The sequence below is a fragment of the Chaetura pelagica genome, unplaced genomic scaffold (genome assembly GCF_000747805.2).
Source record: "Chaetura pelagica isolate M959 unplaced genomic scaffold, ChaPel_1.0 scaffold472, whole genome shotgun sequence".
Classification (NCBI taxonomy): Eukaryota; Metazoa; Chordata; class Aves; order Apodiformes; family Apodidae; genus Chaetura; species Chaetura pelagica.
This window is the reverse complement of record NW_009952566.1, coordinates 2,624,335-2,648,086: the sequence shown is the minus strand read 5'-3', so window position 1 is coordinate 2,648,086 and position 23,752 is coordinate 2,624,335. Positions and strand designations below refer to the sequence as shown.

General features: G+C 39.2%; 1 protein-coding gene across 1 annotated transcript in view; it reads right to left on the bottom strand.

The window, feature by feature from the left end:
- ETAA1 (Ewing tumor-associated antigen 1) overlaps positions 1–6,197 on the bottom strand; it is a 14,994-nt gene extending 8,797 nt beyond the window's left edge. Inside the window, exons 1-3 of the mRNA XM_009993469.1 lie at positions 6,094–6,197; positions 3,903–3,963; positions 2,426–2,522 (exon numbers count right to left, since the gene is read on the bottom strand). Of these exons, the coding sequence (XP_009991771.1) occupies positions 2,426–2,522; positions 3,903–3,963; positions 6,094–6,197 (262 nt within the window). The remainder of the gene's footprint in view (positions 1–2,425; positions 2,523–3,902; positions 3,964–6,093) is intronic.
- Between the last annotated feature and the right edge of the window lie 17,555 nt (positions 6,198–23,752).

The following is a 23,752-nucleotide window of genomic DNA, read 5'->3' as shown; positions in this document are numbered from 1 at the left end:
GGCCCCGGGCGCTGCGGGGGCCTCTGGTGCTGCGGGGGCCCCTGGGACCTGGAGGAAGGGTCCACCGTGGGGGTCCCTAAAGGGGGACCCAGCCCAGGCGGGCACAAACCGCTTCAGCCCAGGCTGGGAAGCGGGGCTGACACAGAGGGACTTACAGAGGCCCAACCTGGTAGGTAAGAAACGGACGTGAGGTTCCTGAGGGACTGTGATCTGACGTCGTTATTTCAAAACATAAAAACGCAAAACACGTGTACGCATCACGTCGTAAGGTTGGCATTGCCTCCCCGGGGCACGATGCGTGTAAGTACAAACATACTTAGCGAGCGCACAGGGTCAGGGAGCGAGCGGCCTGTGTGTTGCTGCCTCACTGCTCCCTCTCGTCGGCCCGGGGCGCTTCGGGGTCACGCTTCGTTCGTGAGATGAAACCGGTAGATTTCAGTCAAGGATCAGAAGTATGAGAAGTTTCAGTGACGCCCGAGAGTGATTCCCTGAGCCATGAAACCTTTTCTTTCCACCCGAGGCCTCAGGCAAACTTGTGTTTTTTCACTTTTTCATTCTCGTGAGTGCAATTAAAGTCAATAGAAGACTTAAAATGAAGTACCGTGTATGAAATAGAGAAACTGTGTAAGATGTGTGGTTAAAGTACCACAGTTAATCACAGAAATCGGTGACATTTGAATAATCTACTTATGTCATACCTATCAAATACAAATCGAAGACAAGCCTGAAAACACAGGTCAAGAATTAGGCTCCAAAATATGTAGTAGACATTTGAACATGGCTACTGCCTTGCAATTGTACTAACATGGGTACTTCTACTGAACTTGCTCGTTGTTGCCAATTAAAATTAATACAGAGAAGAAAGTTGTCTTTTTATGATGAAGGTAGATACAATTTGAGGGATAACAAATTCTACACACTAGAAAGTGCTACTAGAATCCTGATGTCTCCTACCACTTCCTAGTGTCCTCTTAGCAGCTGGACACTGTAAAGCCGTCTGCTTTCATACTGCTGTATGGTAACAAGCATAGTCGGAAATACTGTTGTCAATAATTAAAATTCAGCGACATCCATCATACTCACCGAGTGCTATGAATTTTGCAGTGCCACCTTTGATTTCTTCCTTTCTCCAAGCTCATTATTCAGTAACCTCATTTATAAAATGTGAATATTTGCTACAGGTCTTTCACACAGTGAGGTTTTACTCATAGAGTAAAAGCACTTTGAAAAAAAACACCTATTTCACATGTATCTAGTTCTGCATGAGACATCTTGTCACATCAATTAAAGCGTGTGCAAAGTTCCTTTATGGAACTTTTTTTACTTGGCAATAAAAAAAAATCTGCATGTACTGAAAAGCTGGACAAATTTGTTATGGGACACCCTCCCTCTCCCCCACCTTCCTAGTGGATAAAAGTGTGTGTATCATTGCAGCTTAGGAACTTAGCTCTGAGCCAGTGCTGTGAGTTAAGAAATGTAGTGGTAGAAGTCTGTAATGTTTGATGTTGAAGGGTTTCTCTGTGGAGCTGTAGCCTCAAGGAGGAAGGAGTTTGTGTTCCTTTGTCATGGTAGGAGCAGCTGGATCAGTGGCTAATTGTGGTGAGGCTGAGTTCCAGAGACTCACAGCAAACTCCTGGTGCTGCAGTTGTGAGTCCTACTTTCAATTCAAGAGGGATAAATAATGGAGGAGATTGAATGAATAATAAAGTTAGCTTAGTTTCTAATAGTACTCAAAACTATTTGAGAACTTTTCACTGTATTTTCTGAGACCAGGATCTAAAATTAAATTAATTAAATGTGGAAGATCTGAGAAGTGACCTAAGAATTTCCTGTTGGTGAAAGGAGAACAGTAAAAATAAGAGTGGAAAAAGGTTCCTTTTTAAAGTCCTTTGAGCACAGAGCTTTAAAGTGAGCATTTTTATCTTGGAAGGAGTATGTAATTATCATTAGTGAGGTTTTTCATAATATCTAACATATCACATCAGTGTAACTAACAAGGAGGAGTGAATTTGTTTGAGTTCATATTTCATTTTTGTTAGGGCTGGAAAAAATGGAAAATCAATACTAGTGATTTCAGTGAAAATATCAAGATTTCTTAGAGCACAGAAGTGATTATACATAATGAAGTTAATTTGACAAATGCTGCCTTTTTTCAGAATCTTTTTTAATGCCCTGTGCTTTTCTTGAAGTGAGCTGTCTTGTGCTATTTTGTTCCCACATGGCATTTTCGTTTCAACAGTGTTTTATTTTTAAGCACTGAAAAAGAATACGAAGCACACACGTGTTCATTACTTGTCTCAGATGAAAATGTGTGTGGGCATTTGGATCACCTGAAACCAGGTGAAAAGGCAAATTCTCCAAGCCATCTGTACCTTAGATAATTTTTATTTTTAAATTGTGTGATTACAAACTCTACAACTCTTACCACTATATGGCACTTCAAACATAAACATGTTTCCTCCTACAGAAGGAACAGTTAAATAAAGAGTGTCTGTAGCTGGGTGGCCACTTGTATTATGCACCTAAGGGAATAAAATAAACAGGTCACAGTCTCTTTGCTTTTGGAGTTAGAATTCTGGCAAGACGGGTATCAAGAAAATAGGAGAGGTCTTCCAACCCTCTCATCATCTTTGCTGGTTTCTTCTGGATTCTCTCCAGCAGGTCTGTGTCCTTCTGGAGCCCTCAACACAAGCAGGACACAGACCTGATGGAGTGAATCTAGAGGAGGGCCACAAAGATGATTGGAGGGCTGGAGCACCTCTCCAATGAAAACAGGCTGAGAGAGTTGGGGTTGTTCAAAGAGAAGGCTGAGGGGAGACCTTACAGCAGCCTTCCAGGACCTGAAGGGGCTACAGGAGAGCTGAGGAGGGGCTTTTTATAAGGGCTTGTAGTGAGAGGACAAGAGGTAATAGTTTTAAACTGGAAGAGGAGAGGTTGAAGTTAGACATTAGGAAGAAATTCTTCACTATGAGAGTGGTGAGACACTGCAATAGGTCTAGAATTCTGCAAAAGTCCTCAGGAAATCTCAGGTAGTTCCAAGACCAGGAGTCTCTGGCCATGCTCCCTTGTGTGGTGCAGACTGCCCTCAGCCTTGTTGTGTGTTTTGGCAGAGAGTGTGGCTTAGCAATCGCAGAGCTGTGCAAAAGGGCATTCATTGACTGAGTTAACTTAATGTGCCTGATTATCTTCCACCCAGCATTGCCCATGCAGAGCTGGCTTGGAGATGCGTGTGCAGGGCTGCCTCGTAGCTCGTGGGCATGCCCTGGTATGTCTGGCTTCATATCTGTCAAAAGGAGATGATAGTATTTCCTGTTGCATGGGTTGTCCTGAGGATAACCATGGAGCTGAGGGGAGCTGTAGAAACAAAGGAGTGAATTTAGATGCCTAATGTAAGATGCATTTATTAATACAACCCTATGGACTGAAACAAAAATAAACTAAGGCAACAGTATAAAACTTAACTGTGAAAGCAGAATCTTCTAGCTGTAGTTTTCTGCCTCCCCTCCACCCCCATAATCCTACTCATCCATATATTTTCTTAAGAAGCCTTGGAGTGTATACTTAAATGGAGCACTACATGATAGCAGATAGTTTATACAAGTTAACTGCAAGAGATATGTATTTTGTTTTCTTCTTTGGGACCTTAGGAAAAACTGAGAGGGTATCTGAAACATTAAGAAAATGGACAATAATTTTTTCCATCCTTAGGGGAACACAGACATTGTGTGTGTATTTTTGCTTTTATTAATAGCATTTTGATAGCAGTTATAAAGCTTGTCCTTGGCTTGCCTTGAAATATCAGACTGACTTCACATTGCAGAATGTTACTTTAATTTTCCAAGGTGAAGTGTTCATGGAGCAGAAACTGGTGAGGAAAATACGGCCAAAAGAGTTACAAATACCTTATCTTTAAAGTGCTGTCCAGAAGGGTTTGCAGCAATTTTTGCTGATGCATAAATTGACCTAGACAGTAAATGATACATGACCTTAAAAATATCTGAAGTAGCCTTGCTTGGGAATTTTTAGTAGAGTTATTAAATGTCAGAGTAATTTACACACGCATAGCCTAGTTTATGTTTTTGCATTCCTGCCATCCAAGAACCACAGAAGCTTTAAAAATATTTTACATATATATTTTTTTTTTCTTACGCTAGAGGTTCATCTTATTTTATTTATCACACTCAGAAAATCTCATCAAATGTAGAGACTATAATGTAGCTCACAAAAGCCTGATCCAGCAGAGCACTTAAGTACCTGCATAACTTCATCGTGATGACATTTTCCATTGCTCATTAACTGGCATTTAAAGGAAATTTTCCATTGCTTGGTGTCTGGGCATTTAGAGGAAATTGTCAGCCAAAATGGGTAAGCCATTTGGAAGAATTAGGTCAGGCAGTGAACAGGCTACAAGTTGCAGAGGTCTGTAGGGAGCCCTGGAGATTCCAAACCCTTACAGAAAGCTGGAGATGGCCACCAGGAGGGCTTTGAATTAGGTATTTATTACAATATAGGCTTAATTCCACAGCTGTTCACCAGTGCTCAGGGCAAACTGCATTGAGGAGATGAATCATGATTGTGCAAGACTGTGTAGATGAGTGTTTATAGAACTTCTGCCATAAATCTTAGCTGGACCAGTTAGCTTCAGTGCACTGCTGCCTGGAGGCATCTCAACGGCTTCTCCTTCTGAACAGTTATAATAATCTGGGCATCTCTGCATTGTGCTGGCTCATACTGGGTAGACTTGCATTGAAGAATCACCAGGAGGAGACATAAGGCAGCCGTCCTCCATCCGCTTGCATATTTGCTGCATCTGGCCTTACTGCTAAGGAGAATTCAGAGCTTTTCACTATATTTCACTCATGTCCGTACTATAGTTGTTTGCTGTACAAAGAAGGAGATGCATCTTGGGTGATCCTCTGAGCTGAGGTGAACCTTCAGCTGCCTTACTATTTATACATGAAGGGAAGATATAAATAAGGGCAGGACCAAAACCTGTTCATAGAAATTACAGCAACAATGTTTTCTGTTACTTTCCTTAAAAAAAAATAAATAATAAAAAATAAAAAAATCTGTTGGTTCTGTTGTATTACAGCTCCAGGCTATCAAGGAATGAGAAATAGGATTTCTGTTCTGCTCTCTTACTTTCTGGAATATTTTTTTTATCCCTTATAAGAAAACAAGTTAGAGGGTTCTTTAAAGAACGGGAAAGAATAGGTTTCCAGCTTGTTGGGGAAGCCTGACAAATACTAATCTACTATATATCCTGTAGATTATTTCTTTCATCAGTGACAAAAAGTGACCTGTATTTGAGAACTCTACTTGCTAAAACTCTTACATGCTACAGTGTAAATCACTGAAATGTTTTGCCAGCTACCAAACACAAAGCAGTGTATGGCCAGAGAAGACAGCTTTTTGATCAAGCGTTCTGGAGAAGAAAATAGGCACTGTTTATTTATTTAAAGTAGGCTTAGCTTTTGATTGATACATCTGTTCCAGGAGAATGTTTAGCCTGCAGTCCTAACTAGCTTAGTGAAGAATCAGTGATCAAACTAGTATGAAATTCTCCAAGTGCAGTCATTGTCCATTTTTCTCCAACATACTCAGCAATTTCTGGGTAGACTATTTGTATGTGAAGTGTTCATAGCTTTCAGTTGAAAAAACAATTTCTGTTACCAAAGTGCTTTTTTTTGAGGCTGTTTCTTTCTAAGTTCTATACATTATCCTTTGAGTCTGTATCCCATTAACTATAAGCCACAGTTTACATGGACATGCATAACAATGAAGTCTCTCTGTTCCATGTGCGTGTATGACTCTCATTATGCAGCATATACTGCTGCTGGTTTTAATGTTGGGGTGATTGGAAGTTACTCTTTCCTAACAGCAGTTTTGTTATCTCTCCACAATTATGTGAAGTATCTGATCAGTACCTGATGCCCTGATTATTGGACCACTGTCCTGTGGGACCTAACTGCCATTATTGGTCATTTCAGTGACAAGACCAAGCTTGGAGTGGATATGGAGGTTTGGCCCCAGGTCATGGAGCCCTAGTTACAGGAATGAAGCAAGAGAAAAATTACTTTTCCGATGCCTCACTTGTTTTCTGGTGGCACCGTTTCTTTCCCCACAGCTGTTGGTTCTGGCACCTTCCTCAAGCAGGACTGAGTTCTGGGCGCAAGGTCCCTTCCAGCTTTATACATTGTGGCCTGATGGTCCTAATTCATAGAGGGAGCAGACAAGTGCCTAGATAAGAATCAGACACCCTTTTGATTATTAATTTTTTCATTTCTTTTCAGACGGCTTTTCCTTTTGTCGTATTGTTCACACATAATGCGTCTGACTCTTCCTATGTCACACTACATCTTCGCAGTAATTTTCTGTGCTGTTCTGTCCCTCTGGATTTTACAGCAGTGGATCAGAAAGGAAGTGCAAGCCCTGGCAGAAATAATAAATCCTCTGCAGGTCTTGAAGGTACTAATTTCTGCAAAACAAAATACTGCCTCAATTCAGTTATGGGCTAGAAGGTGAAAAGTGAAATACATTCATTGTGGAAGTCTGCTTCTAAACCATTACATATTCTTTCTGGTTTTCTTTTTTTCCCTGCAAAAGTAAATAATGCCATCATGTCCAGACCCGACCTGTAGCACAGTTCCATGCAGACTTCAGGAAGTTCAAGGATTGCTCCCAAACCAGGCAAACACGAGCTAGGCAGGGTAGCTGTGTTGGCCTGGCAAAGCAGCCATTGGATAATATGAATCTGGATAACATGTGGGAGATCTGAGAGGGGCTGCAAAATTGCAGTACTTGCGGATTGTGCTAGGAGCTATCCCCATAGCTGCTGCATTGGAGTGCTGGGAATCATGGTCATCTCCCAGCTTCCAAATCACATGGAGCACTTGAAAGTCTGTGGTATGTGTCCTGTGACTCCAACTGGAAGGTCAAGGTTGTTGGTCATCACTGGAGTAATCTGATATTTGAAAAAATATTTTAGGAACTGTTCTATAATTACAGATACTTCTAATCTCTGCAGTCTATCTAATTAGGTTCAACCATGCCCAATTCCTTGTCTGATTGCCTGAGCCTTTCCGCTTGACCAGTCAGGTTTATTCAATAAGGTGTCTTATAATGTTATTTCCTTCCTTGAGAGTATATGTTATCATCCTTGACACAGTCTTAAGAATCCCTCCACATTTTTTCTTATTTTAACATCCTCTGTCTCTCCCTTTGCTTTACTTAGGAATTGCCTAGCTGAGGAGAAACCTAGGTGAGACTTTGAATCTAATTAGTTTTATTTTTAAGTGCCTGGAAGATTCTTAGGAGGCACAGCAACTATAGAGTAGGCACAATATAGGTAGAATCCCCATAAATATAATATGTTAGTTTAAATTGTGGATTCAAATAGTTAACAAGATTAGAAATAATAAGAAATGAATACAGTTTCACAGGCAGTTGACTCACTGTTACTGTCATTTCCTTTTGGCTTTGGTCATGGGGATAACAAGGTGAGAAATAACTTAGTTTCCTTCTATTGATTGGTTTGATATTTGAAATAAAGATGATTTATTTTTGTCTGATCAAGTCTTTTGTAAGTTAATATTATGTTAATTAGAATGGATGTCTTCCTGAGCCTTATTTTCTCTTTCATTTGATCTAATTAGCTGATTAATTTGTAATTGCCTACTGAGAGATCTTTACCATATTGTGATTTATGTTTTACCTTTACGTTTGGAAAACAATGGTACACCTAAAATTGCACTAAAGTATTGTATTGAGGTATTTCTCTAAGAGATAATTGCAAATTATGGTTTCTTCCTGCTTCCTAATTTTAGTGCAATCTACTTTGAGTTAATGCTCATTAATAAGAAAGGTTTGCATGGTGTGGAGTAATAAGAAGGTGTTACAGTTAGACAAGCTTCACCGTAGAGGGTCTGGGACTTGGAGATCGAATGGAAATGAAATGTCTTGGGTGTGTATGAATACTGTAGCGAATGCTTCCTAACTTAACAACAGTTTTTCATTTTCTCCACAATAACATTCTGAGATTCTCAGAAGGAATGTATTAATAATCTTAGAAATAGAACTATAAAGTTCTAACAAGGCTGGGTGTTGACTAAAACTTATTTTCTGGTGGTGGAAAATAAATCATGGTTCTTGAAAAGATAATTCAACTTGTTCCCTGAGCATTTAAAATGTGTAGCTTATTTTTAGACTGAATTAGTCTTGACATAACTTCTGGCCCTTGGATCTTGTTCTGCCTTTCCCTGCTAGATTGAAGAGCCCTCTATTATAAAATTTTTGTTCCCTATGGTAAGCACTTGTAGACTGTAATCAAATAATTCTTTAACTTCCTCTTTGATAAGTTAATTGATTGAGTCTCTTGCAGCAAGACATGTTTCTTAATACTGTAATTGTCCCCTTGGCTCCCTCATAATCCATGGAATTTTTCAGAGTCTTTCTTAAAACAGCACCATGAACCCAGCAAAATTACTAGTCATTTCACTGATGCCAAATGATATAACGTAACCTACTCCCTACTCCTATTTGTTGTTGTTTGTACATCTGGCAAACATAGTAGCTTTTTGTTACTGCACTACTCTAGAAATTCATAGTGATCTGGTTACTTGTCATGGCCTCTGTTCCCAAATCGTTGCCTCCTCTTTAGGATGTCTTTTTCCTGGAGTCCTTCCTCATTAAATCTTTCTCATTATACTTGTTCCTTCATCCATGGCCTTCTTGTTGACTATACTGAAGTATATAATGCGTAGTTACACCCATCTACCCCTACTGTCTTCATTTTCTAGTCATCTTCAAATATTGTAAAAATTAAGTTTTTTTGACAAAAATAAAAGATAGTCGAGGAGGCAATAACCAATTTCAGTACCAGTGCCTTGTTCACCAATCACGGAATGATGGCTTAGATGTATCTGCTATGTTTGAAATAGCTTATGATGCCATTTGATTAATCACTTCTAGCCATCCAAAATTAGCTTCTAATGGTTGGTAGTTTTCTAAGGTCTTAATAGGCAATGGAGAGAGATGAAGACCTTCACAAAAAGATGTAGTGGACTTATCTGAAAAGACATAAATTGCTTTTTGACAGAACCTTTTTCTTTTCATTGACTGTAATGGGAAAGCAGAGGAGCTAAGAGAAGATGCCAAACTTTTAGACAGCTGTAATTGCTGTGGATGAATCCCATATCTTATTTTAGCTTTTTGGTCAAACTATGGTGGGGTACAAAGCCAGTTCTCATACAGGCGTCCATCAAGATGGTTGCCTTTAGCAGTCCCATTCGTAATCACATCAGAAAATGATATCAGGTTAGCTTGACAAGATCTGTTTTCCAGAAACCCATATGGATCAGCTTTAATTAGATTATCTCTTTTAGTTCTTCATCAAGTTAGTTATCACGATGTCTCTTTTGCTTTTCTATCAGATCTTTTTATCCAATACCTACTTTTTCCACTTCAATATTGACAGACATCCAAATTGTACAAATTCTGAGGCTCTGATACCTCAGATTTTTCTGCTTGTTTCCACCCCATCTATATCAGGTAGACTTTTCTGTGAGGTGCTCCTGCACTCCTTCATCAGTCAGCAGTAGGTCTCAGGATGATTTAGAGCCATCCCTTAGAAGAAGACCTTCAGGAGTATATACCACACGTCTGGCTCATATGTTTAAGTCCTGCAGTCTTCACAGTGGAGCATGAGGTAGTGGTGCTACTTTTTTTTTGGTTTGTGTTGGTTATTTGGTCGTTTTTTTGTTTTGTTGTGGTTTTTTTTTGTTTGTTTTGTTTGTTTGTTTTTGCGTTAAGACGTAAAGAGAAAAGTTTCATAAATATATTAGATTGTGCGTTTCTCTTTCCAAACTCACATTTTTATTTTTAATATCTAAGGAAACGTTGCTTGCAGAACAAAAGTGATAGGAGAAAATGTACAGAATGGTATTTTCCTGAGCAAGGAGATTCCCCAAAAGCTTGAAACTCACTGAAAGGCAAGAGAGATTCTTTTGAGAGAGTTAATTCAATTTAATATTTAACTTAAAAATCCTGGTGATGTTTCAAGTAGCAATATGCTGAGCTACCTGGTACCAAAGTGGTGAACTCTAAAGGCAAGTCGTTACCATCCTATCCAGCTTCATTCTTCTGATAGATTTTGAGTAGCACCCTGAAGGACAGAAGGTCTCATATTTCATTCCACCCACCCCTGTTCATCTGTTGGAAGGATGTGTTGCCATTGCAGAAGTGGATTTTTTACAAAATGCATAAGGATTTTTTTGTACCTAACCGAGATGGATTGCGATGTCGCCAATTACAGGAATCATTTATTTTCTGTAAAGATGGATTAGAGAAATAATTCAATGGCATGTCTTCCTTCCTGGGTAATCCAAGGACAGACTTTGTTGGGAAGGCAAGATGGTGTTACCTGACAATGATATTTTACACTGACTAATTCTGAGTGTCCTAATAAATATCAGGGAAGCAGTTAATGTCTGGTGTGACTACCCATTGTTGGAGGTTAGTTTGCCTCAGTTGGAGATGTCTGGAATTTTCTTCTCTTTTCTTAGCCTTATTACTTCCTTCAGTTTTTGTTGTTCTCTGCTATTTCTGCCTCTGTATCAGAAGTAAAGGTAGTAGTTTTATAGTGGCCAGACCAGCAGATGGGCAAATTGGAGAGTTTCAGTTCACTAAGGGACTGGGAGTATGTGTTTTTTTTAAGTTCTTACTTTACTAGAGAAGAGTCATATGGGATGTTTTGAGAGAATATTTTTACAAGTGCAGTTTTGCAGTCCAGAACTAATATCTTGTAACAGCAAGTGCTTCACAGGCACACTGTAGTTCCCACTGCCAACATCTTCTACATCAGCTTAACAAAGTATTTGCACTGAAGCCATTTCAGATATTTGGGACAGACAAATCACACTTACACTTATTATAGGAGTTACCTAACCAGCAATGCATTGCATCTCAACGTGAAGGTATTTATGTGATTACTTCTTGGGAGGGGTTCATCCGAGTGTAAATTACTCTGCCTCAGAACAGATTTTAGCTGGTGCCAACAGCTTGGATGACTGGCACATTGTCATTTTCATAACACACCTAAAAGGAAAGTGTCAAAAGAACATAAGCGGCATTGGTGCAGTGAAAAATTTCCAGTACAAATTTGTCTCAAGGTATATAGGTGGAAGTAGGTTGCCTTCAGCTAATATTTGGGATAAGGCAGAATTAAGAACTATTATTTTTGTTTCGCACTGTTTCTGGAGGGGGGGGTTCAGTTCCTGTGAAAGCAGTGCATAGGGATACTGCCATGGTAACACAAAATTGTATGGTTTATGCTCCTAGTCCTCTTTTCAGCTGTCTTTCAACTACCCTTCCCCAGCTGTGCTGGATTTGGCTTATTTTCTGTCCTAACCATTCTGTCAGAGGTTGTGTGGGGCAAAACTTCAGTGCTGTTATGGATATTTTGCTCTGTTTTCCCCAAGAGTACCAGAGGTATGCAGTCACTCTGTGTGCCAGCTTGTCAGGTGTGCTCGATTCTTTCTGCTGTCCAGTTACAACAAAATTTGACCCCTCTTTCTGAAATTAAATTCCTACCAGTATTATGAAAAGTGGTGGTTAAGAAGAGCAGCCAGACCAAACTTATCACCCCTGTTCCTCTGGACAAGAGAATCACTAGAGCAATGCTACATATGCTCCAGAGTTCACACATTAGTAAACACATCTCACATGCACTTTATTAGACAGAGTATAAACCAGCCATGGGACGCAAAATCAAAGCAAACCACACTTTGTAAGTTTACAGCTCAGGAAATGGAGAGAAGCTGCTTTCCTTCTGCTCACTAGAACAGAAACTTTTGGAAAAGAAGTTTCATTCCAGCCTCTCTTTTGGAAGTGTGCTGCATGTGATTTCATCCCATTAGCTGTGATGGTCACCATTCAGTCCTCTTAAGTGATGATGTGATGTACTGGGGGAAAGGGTCATTTCCAGTGTTATCAGGATAAATCTTCTGACCCTTGACCAAGAACACACATGTTTTGCAATTATGTCTGTTTAAACAAACCAGCTATTTCCCCACAGTACTGTGGGATGTTTTTTTTATTTTTATTTTTTTCTGGCAAGAGATGTGAAGAATTTGCCATTTCTATATATTATAATAGGTTTTAATGCAGAAATTGTTCATGTCCAGGTTTGTTAAACAGAAGGCATGTAGCTCACAGTTTTGTTTGTTTTGTTTATTTACCATGCCATGGCTGGGTCCCTGAACTAGCTTATATGAGGTCATTACCCTATTGATTAAATAGTGTGATGAAAAGGGCATGATAATACACTGCTGGGAGATTATTGCCAGACACTTTACAAACAAAGCTGCTGAAAGGAGAGCAGTTGTGAGACCTTCAGTGTGCTGGGTAATTAGCAAGCAAGTAGGAATTAAAATAAAGAATACATGGTGTGACATAGTGATTATGTGCAGATAAGTAATGTTTTGAATGCTCCCTTTTGGTAAGTCTAATGAGAATACATCTTAGTGCAGGAAATGTCTGCTGGGACTACACTATCCAGAATCCTTAAACAAGCTGTGCAGTATGTTGTTCCTGACAGTGAAAAGAAAGCATGGATGGAAGCAGTGCTGCAGATCTGTCTTTTTCTTGAAACCTTTCTCTCTGAGTTTTTATTTTCTTCCAAAAATCTCACACTGGTATAATGAGTCGTAAAGAAGAACAGTAAATCTGTGCTGTTTTTTGGGGTGGAGCACCATTTCTTTAAAAATGCCTCAAACACTCTTTTTGGAGCCAACAACTGGATCTGAACAAACCACCTTTTTGAGCAGGAAGCATTAGCTCCTACAAGAAGAATGAGAAGTCTAGACTGGGGATGTACAGGCAAACGTGGGATTCTTGCATTCAGCCTAGCCTCTCCTCCACCCCCCTGAGGAGTACAAATACATGTTCCTGAAATAAATAAAGGCATCTGAGTTATTCTGTGTTTCACCTTAGCAGCCCTTTCAGACCTGCAAAACCCAACAAATTAGAGGCCTTTCAGGCAGCATCTTGATTGCCTAAAATGAATTTTTTTGGAATGTGGCACAGGGCAGCTGTACATGGGTAGACATTGAAAGCCATTTTGCTGGCCATGCATTTTTTCTTTGCCCAGTTTCAAACTTCTTTCCATGAGATCCATGACAAGACACTGAAAATTTAATACATTTTTAATGTACAAATTCTTCAGGGCCCTTACCCACAGTGTTATAAACCAGAGAGGGAGAGCTCTTGATGTCTTCTTTCAGAAGTCTCAAGCTGCATGTTGAATAGACAAAGTCAAACAGCCACAAAAGCAGAGATGAAGCCACAAGAGAAATGAAGGCACCAGGGAAAGAAAAATAGGAGGGAAGGGAGAAGAGAGGAAAAGAGAAAAACTGTGCTGTTGTGGGTGAAAGCATCTACTCAAGGCAGAACAGGGAAGCAGCTATGTTGAGGGCAAGGTAACTGGGGAATACTCTGTCCGGCTCTATTAACCTTAATTCTAGTTCCTCTTTTACATTTTTCAGCTAAGTAAGCAAGCATATAGCCATGTTTATATAATAGCTGGAGTAATGAAGATGGAATATACCAATTTGGTACTAATTCTTGCCCTCAGGAGAGCACAGGGACTGCAGCTGTGGCTAGCCCTTACCAAGAAGGACTGGTGAGGAGAACAGCTCCTTGTATCCAACTTCCCATTACATTCTCACTGGGGACCACCATAGTCTAGCCCTTAAAAAAAATAGATGAGGTTAATTTTTCCAGCAGTAGAGCTGGTTTAGCAGTTCTCAGCACTGGTTCAGTTGTGCTCTCACTCAAACTAAAGCAGTGGTTTCTTCGAGAACTGTTGGACCCACTGCAAACTTTTCAGAAAGCCCATTTATAGCCATTTGCAGTCACTGGGTTTTGAGTCTTGGGAACATCTTTTGTTCTCCTCTTTGATATCTTCATCTTCCAGATCATAACAGACAGGCTTTTCCTCAGCCTTTATCACAATGCCGTTATGTACTCATGGCCCTAATGTCCTTTGATTAGAGAGCATGGGAGAAGCGTGCGCTGTGGCATATTTGACCACATCCTCTGAAACTGAGGTTGTGGCTGAGCTAATTGTTTTCATGGCTGGAAGAGAACAGGCAATTTCTGCCTAAAGAGTGGGAAGATATGTAGATGTGTGAGCATGTGTTTGTGTGGTTATACCATCTGGGAAGAGCACAACCAGATATACTTCCCCTTGGTATTTTTTACTTGCAAAACCTCAGTAAAGATGTAACCAGAGAAGTCTCATTTCTCCGCCTGAAGCCTCATGTTTTCCTGACATTTGGCATGCTAGGGACTGCATCTCACTGCAGAAACCCTGCCCTCTTGAATTCCTGTTCTTCCATTCCCCAACTGACGCCCTTTGCTTCTGTGGGCAGGGGGGAAGTTGCCCTTCCTCTGCATTGCTTGTTTTTGTTACCCTAGCAGTATGAGGTACCCTTTATTTATAATCTGAATGTTAGGGATGTTGGGCCAATCTGGTGCTTCCAGCTGGCTGAACACTTCCTAGCGCTTTGGATGCCAGATATAACATAATTTATTGTGGAAAACAGTAGGGGTAATACACTTCTCGCTATCAAAGGTTAATGTAGAATATCAGCAGCTCTTCAGCAAGGGTACAAGTATTGTTGGATGGTCTGTGATTATGTGTCTCTTATTAAAATACAAAAACAAACAGCTTTCCTTTTCAACGCTGCTGTTTACCTCCTTCTCTTTCAAAACAGTAGGGGTAATACACTTCTCGCTATCAAAGGTTAATGTAGAATATCAGCAGCTCTTCAGCAAGGGTACAAGTATTGTTGGATGGTCTGTGATTATGTGTCTCTTATTAAAATACAAAAACAAACAGCTTTCCTTTTCAACTCTGCTGTTTACCTCCTTCGCTTTCCCTCCTCCTCCTTGGTTATTTTAACTCCTTCATTGTGTTATGCAGTTTTCACACATTTCCTCAGGGAGAAAAAAGTAATTGTACTTTGTTGCTTTGGCGTGAAACTGAGCAAACTAAGGGATTTTTTTTCCCTGCTTTGTTTTAACAAAAACATTCATTTCTGTGCCAAGACAGAGCAAAACTGCTGAATTAGCCAAGGCTGTAAATTGAACTGGTCCTTTTACCTCTAGAAAATATTAAAGCATCCTTCTGCCACTGAGCTGGCACCCAGTGCTGGATCAAGTGCTACTATTAACGGGAAATTGGGAAAGTACATTATCACTCCAGTGCTGTCATTACCAGAGGGTTTCACTGAACTATAACGTTCAGGAAAGTGAGACTGCAAAGATCAGAGAAAAATGGCACACTTACAGCAGAGGAAAGAAAGCTTCAAACAAGAAATTTGAAGCTACATTAGGAGTTTGTGAAGGTAGCCAGTACAGGAGGAAAGTGGCTGCTTTGTTAAAATGGGATATGATAGGTAAAATCTTCCATTATTCTTCAAATAGAAGTTTAGAAAGAAACTGGTGTAGACTGCTGTAATGGGCTTGTCTAATCAATTCTAAAAGACCTGAAACCTATCAGGGCAAGATTGTGTCTGCCTGAAATCTAATGAGGTATATTCTGCACCAAAAAAAACTAAAACAAAACCCAGAGAGGTTTTTATTACTATATTTATTTTCTATTTTTTTGCTTCCCAGTAGAGTAAGCTCCCTCTCAAGTATTCATCTGTAAAGAGATTTTTTTTTTTTAATCACCAGAAATACACAGTAAGCTGCATTGATAGTTCAGTTAAAGAATATAATGGAAATGGATCGTTCATAATCAGTTCAAATAAGTTGTGGTTATTTAAGACGTTAACTTACCACTTGCCCTGGGTGTTGCCAGGTCAGCAAGTGAGGAAGTTGCCTTCTTCCTGCAAAGCCAAGCTGAATTCACCAACTGTTTTGGCATCAGAGCTGCAGGGAAGGCTTGGGTGACATTTTGTTATAGTTCACAGTCTGGGCCTGCATCTGACTTCCGTTTTATGGGATAGAAAATGACAAATGATACGTAAATTCAGTTCGTTTTGCTTCTCCTTTTCAAAGTTCTTTAGAGACTTGAAATAATCTTCCTGACACCCATGCAAGGTAAGTATAGCTATCAGGTTTTGCAGATGTGGAAACTGAGTCACAGAGAGGTTAAATAGTAAAATTTGAAAAGACAGGTGCCTAAACTGAGGCAACTTGAACCCATAGTGAAATCAGCAGAAATCCTGAGCTCCTGATTTCACCAGGAAACAAGGGAGCTCAACAGGCCCTGCACTGACATGCTGAAATCTGAGGGCAACATAGCAAGTGTGTCCCAGGTATGGGTCCCCAGCTTGTGGTCAGACCACTAGACCTGAGCACTCCTGAATGATTGCCATGACCAGCATGTTGTTTCTAGCCCTGTGTAGGTTTTCAGAATCTCTCATATTTACTGATTTTGCTTCCAACTTACCTGCTCTTGGTCAGGTCCCTTGACTCTATACCTGCTTTTCTTTTGAGAAGGAGCTTCTTACAGGTATGATCAAGTTCCTAAGAAAAGCTCTATAGGAACATAAAATATATTTTTGGCTTTTTTTCCCAGGATAGGTTTCCCTCTGAGAATCACATGTTGAGCCACATACTTGCTTTGCTCAGCACTATTCTAGTAGAAATATTTCTTGTTTATTTAGTCTTACACAGGGGTCTGAGATTCCCTTGTTACCACAACAGTCAACTGAGAGCTTGGAGTGCCCAGGGGAATCCAAGATTGTGGCCCAGAAGTTAAAAAATGAGCACTGATCTTAACTGTGTATCTTTTGGGGCACTGGTCAGGGCATCAGCACATTTGATTTTTCAGCACACCTTGAGCACCAGCGCCGTGTAGAGCTGCGATTGTTCTGGGTGTCTGAAAGGCAGCAGCCCCTGCAGTTTACAGTGAACATCCCCAACCTGGGGCTCCCAAGGAGAAGAGGTACCTTTGAAATGGTAATTATTTTGACTGAGCACTTATTAGTTTGACTAATACTTTTTTTTTGTCAATTCATAGTAAGTTAAACAATATTGGGCTACTATTTCACAATTCTTAGAAAACCATTTATTTCCCAAGTTACAGCAGAATGGAGCATTCCCCTCCCTTTCTCAAAGTTGTTTTCAAAAAAAGTTTAAAAAATCATTCAGATAATCAGACTTTAGTGCTGTGAAATTTTATCAAAGGGCACTCTTTCTCTGGACTCAGATGTGAACCTATTTTGCCAATCAGATAAAACTTCCCAAGCTTTTTCCTAGCAGCATCAGTGGTTAACTTGATCTTATTGCACTGTAAAAGATTTTGTGCTACAAATAATTTTTCATAGAGTCTCTTTGTTATTTAGGGTGAACTCTGGACAGATTATTTGTAAGAACATTTCCAGGAACATTAACAGCACAGTGTAGTTGCCAATGAGATGAAAATTACTTAGAAAGGGTTTCTTTCCGATTAATAAAAGAGAAAATGTATAATGAAAAGGGCTGATAGGGAAGTGTTCAAGTGTATTAACAGGCAGAAGAAATACCTATTAAGCAGAATAATGTCTGTATACCGGTGCCCCATCCATTTAAAACTGTGTATTCTATTTTAGCTGATGGGACTCCTTCCTTCCACCTTGTGAAAGATGATGATTTTTACTTGCAGCCTGGAGCTAAATACTGCAGTGCCTCAAAATGGAAGATGAAACAGGCCAACAGGTTTTCTTTGTCTTTTGAAAAAAATGGAGTGTCATTCCTTCTCCCTCCCTTTCCTGTGTTCCTCCCCCCAGTACACCCCCTACTAGTATTAGCAGCTTTTCCTCCAAAAAAGCACTAGATGGTGCCCCTTTTCTTTGAGTGTGACAGAGCTGGATTTCCCAAGAGAGGTGCTACTGCCCTGCCGTGAAGATCATCAGGCACAAAATCTTGTAGGGTCTCCTTGTCCCTTAATATAGTTAAGAGCCCAAGATAAGTCTCTTTTACTTCTTTCAAGTCTTCAAACCTGAACTAGATCTATCTTTAGAAGATTGTTTTGTTAAGGACTGCGTATGAGTCATGATTCCAAAGATTCAAGAGCAGTAAAATTTATTTTTTTTTAAAAGTGATTTCAAAGCAAAAAGGAGAAAAAGCAGGGTATGTGTCTTCCTCTCTGTTTTCAGTAGCCTAACACTGCAGCATGAAGGAACATTTGCATTATTCTTTGCTAAAAAGAAAACTTTTCAAGTCAGGGATCTTTAATGAGGTTTTAGCTGGGCAACATGATTTATATTAATTTGTTAATTTTATTATAACTCTTGGCCTTTAACTGACTGATCAGCCTTCTGTAAACAGAATTGATATTGCAGTTCAGTATTTATCTTTTAAAATAAAAGTGCCAAACAGGGAACATGGCCTGGCTTTGTATCCTGCGTGTTCTGTCAACTTACACTATATTTTCATTTAAAAAAAATGTGTTAGTCATGTTTAGCAGATTGTTACCTAGCCTTTGAAACTGGAATGCATAATTGGTTAAAATGATATTACCTAACTGCATCTGAATTTCCTTCTGAATCAGAATAAGTGTTTACCTGCTACATGTCGTCTTTGTATTTATACATTCTAATCCCTTAACCGAAGAAACAGATAAGAAGACATTGAAACAAATTCAAAATCAGCTATAATTAAAATCTGTGCTTGCTAGGAATGGAAGTTGAGGCAGATATCAAACCTCTTGTTGTGAAACCCCTAAAATTTAACTGAGAAAGCCTCCCACTTCCTTTAATCTGTTGATGTATGCATTTGAAATGACATAAAAATAAACATTCTTTGAAGTGACCGAAGATAAATTAGTCCAGGTTTGTCATTTCTTACTATTTTTGTAAATGGTCCTTAGAAAATTAGGTCTATTGGCATCTGGGAACAAAAATTCAACTGGGAAAAGAAGCTTTAATATGAAACAGAAAGAATTATTCCCATGCTCTGGCTGCCCTGTCATATGTCATGACATGTGGCAGGTTGACTGCTCATTAATTCTATTTATATCAGTATGATAATACACCCCACTGAGTACACATGTGTTAAAATATTCATAAATTATGTTTAGTGCAAGCAGATATACATTACATGCCAAAAGAAGGCTATTTTTTAAAGACAAAACTGGTAAACAGTCAAACACAGAGAAGTCTTTTTATTGTTGTCCAGTACATTGTGTATCATCAAACTCACATTTAATTGCCTTTACTTGCAGACTCTGTCTCCAGCAATACAATATCCAATGCACCTTTGTATTTTTAACAACTTGCAAAAGAAGCAGCTTTTAGTGAAAGTAATTGGAATTTCAGCAATTACTGTAAATGTCATATTATCTCAAAGCAATAACTATAACAATTTGAAATATTTAAAATGAAGGTTTACTTTGACCTTCACATATTTTAACGTACTTTTACACAGCTGAAAGCACTACTCTAAATCTTAAAAGATTCAAATGCAAACTATTTTTTGAGGGAAATGGAGTCTTGCCCTTAAAATAGTTAATCTTAATTAACTAAATTTTAACCAAAAATAGCTGAAAATAATTTATCATACATTGCTCAGGATATTTTATGTTGCACATATGTATTTCTTAAACTTTTAAAATTCTTTTTTAAACAGCAAAAAGAAAAATTATCATTACAAGTCATTAATTTTGTATAGAATATGAAAGTAATCTCAGAATATTAAAATAGCTGTATCTGCCTCTTAAAATCTGTTTGTTTGGAATAAAAATGCCCCTCTGCATGTAACCAATTTTGGATTGCTCTTGTATTAGAATTATTAGAATATTTAGACATGTGCTATTTGTCTCACAGTCGTTACGAATTTTGTTTAATTCCTTAATTTAAAAATACCTTAAAAGCAATGCTTTAAATTTAAAAATGCATTTCAGAACTGCAGAAATTAACACAAATTACCATGGACTAATGGCACAGGTGTTAAAATCACTGTGAGTTTCAAAATTATTAACAGAAGGTATGATATGGTACACATTTATTTCCAGTTATTGTGATAGCAGTTTTTCTCCTAACTAAATACAAACCAAGCTGGTTTTGATATTCCGTTAGTGCTTCACATTTGGAAAACAATTTCAAAAACTTTTTAAAACATCAAATGTTGCAATGGGGACAGTGAGAAGGGAGGAGGGGGTTGCCTCATGATGAAATTGTAAAAAGATATATGATGAGAGTCAGAGTTTATGTATGTCACAGAGGGCAAATAGTTACCCTGTTTCTACTCAGTTTTAAGGGATCTGAACAGGGGCAGGATGAAGTGACTGACTGTAAAGCGTAAATAACCTTTCTAATCACAAAACCATACTAATGTTTCTAGCAGCAGTGAAGCACGTTGACTTCTGATAAAGGACAAAGAGGAGGCATAGGAGCGCGGTGTTACAAAGCCATCTCTTCAGCACATTTTGTAGGAATGATGGCTTGCCCAGGTGTTTGTGGGCAAAAAATGTGAGCCCTTGATTTCGGCTGTGCTGTCAAATGTGCCAGCCGAGTTGAGCGTTGCCCGGCTGTACAAGTGGCTCCATTTTAGCCATCAGTGAAGGGGTTAGAAAGCTTTGGGAATTTTCTCTTTCTTTGATTGAAAAGGCTGGTTTGAGAAAACCGAAACTTTTTTGCAGACAGGTATCAATTTCAAAGAAACTTTCATCAGAAGAGATTTGTCAGCCGTCGGATGGAATTTCTGGTCGAGACCAGAAGGAGATGGCAAGGTTGGAGTATCAGGTAGCGCCGCAGTTCAGGCACTCACCTGGAATGTGGAAAATCAAGGTTCAGGCCTAGAGACTTGAACATGAGATTTACAAAGTGAGTGCCCTGAACACTAGGCATTCAAATTGTTTGCTTGCTGTGCATTTAACTTTTTATGCAAAGTGAAGCCATGCTAGCAGGAGATCTCAAGACCTGATGTGTCCCTGATGTGTCAAACGAGCCCGAAACCCCATGGCTAAGGATTCATGTGAAATGGGAGAGAGTGGCAATGCAGGCAGTACTGAATGCTTTACCTACGCAGCTTTTAAAGGCTGTCCAACTCTCATTCTCATGTATAAAATTCAAAAAGTCGTGGTCCTAGGGAGGAATGGGAACATTTGAGACATTTCATAAAAGGTTTGCAAAATGTGAAACCTGCTTCTCCCATCCCACTGCTATTGTCCCTGCAATAGAAACAAATTGCAAAAATGCACTGAATTCCTGGGAGCAGAGTGTGACTCATGTAATACAGTTTGTCAGTTGCTCAAGAATTTACTGGATGTGAGGTTCATTTTAAATATAAAAAATGTGGTCTCTAAATAAGACAGCTTTTAAAAATAAAACACTTCTTGAATTTTAAGAAACTTTGTAATAATATAAACAAGGCTTTTAATCTTGGTAGCAGAAAATTATATACACCATCTAATTTTATCAGATGGTAACAGTTGTAGTTTTTATCTTCAAAAACAGGTTGTGAGTGCTAGAGGGGAATAACTCTTCATAGCAAAAGCTAAGTTAATTTTGTGTTGTCTTATGTTGCTGGCAAAAAAGCCTGTTGGCTTTTGTTTGTTTGTTTGTTTTGTTAATCTCTTGTTTTCTGGTTGGTTTTGTGTTGTTTCTTTTTCTAAAAAATGGAGTAGTTTCACAAGCAGTTTATTTAAGTAAAAAAAAACCCCACCAAACACATTAAATAGATCTCTCATTATAAGCTTTCTGAAAGTTTGCTATACACTTTCATGTAAAACTTGGCCTCAGTACAGAACTGCTGTACAATCATTTTCATCTGAGATTTGAACATATTGGAAGAACTAGAGCAGTTCTTTCTTCTATCCTGTCATTTTTTTCCCTTGGAAATGATGAGCATATGGCAACCACCCTCACTGGATTCTCAAACAACAGGAGGGACCTTATTTCGATTCCTACATCCTGTCATCAGTGAATCCCATGATATTTTTTTCTTGCAAGGCTAAAGATGTGATTCGCATTTGCCATAAGGACAGAGCTTAATGTGATGCCATTTTACCACAGGAGCCCTCAATCAGTTAATTAAACATGATATAAATCACTGCATGTATTTGTAAAGTAAGATTAATATGGCAAAGTCAGAGTAATGAGGAATCCTCACCATTGTCTGAGTGTGAATCACTGATAGGAAGATTACCCTTTTTGAAACTGGATATCTTTGAGTGGGTTTTGTTGGCTTAATCCCTCAGACTGCTTTGTGCAACTTGAAACCCAGAGCTGTCATCTTTAGCCAAAATTTCAGCCATAACTTCCTCAGCTTTCACCCAATCATTAAAATCAGCATTCATAATACTTAGAAAGATCAAGCCTTTCAGCATACCACAAGGCTTCTTCATACCACCTGGGACATTGGCAACATATTTAATAAATATTTCATTTTGTTTCAGACTTTCCTTTCCTTTCCTTTCCTTTCCTTTCCTTTCCTTTCCTTTCCTTTCCTTTCCTTTCCTTTCCTTTCCTTTCCTTTCCTTTCCTTTCCTTTCCTTTCCTTTCCTTTCCTTTCCTTTCCTTTCCTTTCCTTTCCTTTCCTTTCCTTTCCTTTCCTTTCCTTTCCTTTCCTTTCCTTTCCTTTCCTTTCCTTTCCTTTCCTTTCCTTTCCTTTCCTTTCCTTTCCTTTCCTTTCCTTTCCTTTCCTTTCCTTTCCTTTCCTTTCCTTTCCTTTCCTTTCCTTTCCTTTCCTTTCCTTTCCTTTCCTTTCCTTTCCTTTCCTTTCCTTTCCTTTCCTTTCCTTTCCTTTCCTTTCCTTTCCTTTCCTTTCCTTTCCTTTCCTTTCCTTTCCTTTCCTTTCCTTTCCTTTCCTCTCCTTTCCTTTCCTCTCCTTTTCCCCTCTCCTTTTCCCCTCTCCTTTTCCCCTCTCCTTTTCCCTTCTCCTTTTCCCTTCTCCTTTTCCCTTCTCCTTTTCCCTTCTCCTTTTCCCTTTCTTTTCCCTTTTCCTTTCCGGGGGATGTACAGGGTACCTACAGCAGCACATTCCATCACTGCAGTCACTTGGGTTTATCTCCTTTTCCCTTCTCCTTTTCCCTTCTCCTTTTCCCTTTCTTTTCCCTTTTCCTTTCCGGGGGATGTACAGGGTACCTACAGCAGCACATTCCATCACTGCAGTCACTTGGGTTTATAGTTTTTTTTTTTTTCTTTTTCCTTCTTTCTTGAAGTGCGATGGAGCCTTGTTAAACTAGAGCAATTACAGACACACAAGATAGGTGCTCTGGAAAGATCAAAGCCCCCCTAAAGACAGCTCAGTAGGATTCTGGAGCTCACTTTGAAAAACAGTCCGTTTACAAAGTAGAGATGTATAAAACCATGCATTAAACCCCCATGTTCAAATAATGCTAAGGGCCTGACATTACTTAATATAGAATCCTGATTAGCCACTCTCTTTTAACATCAAACTTTGAACCCCTCCAATGGAAGTCTCCTGGTCTATCAGCATGCCAGGGCACTGCATGTTTCTCATGACATGGCATCTTGTGTGTAAAACTATCCCTTTCTTATAGAGCACCAGACCTGCATGTCGCTATTCTAAAACGCCAGACAGATACTCTGTATGGTAGGAAGTTTTGACCCTTCATATTTCAGTTAGAAGAAGACTGTGTATGAGAGAAAAGGAAACAGGATGAAGTTATGCTGTCTTCATTCTTAAAATGAATTCTGTGCTCATCAGGGCAGTAGAGACAGGGATCAGGGTAGAGGCAGATCCAGTGAAAGGAAGAGATGCTGCAACACTTTCCTCCTCACATAGGACCCTATGC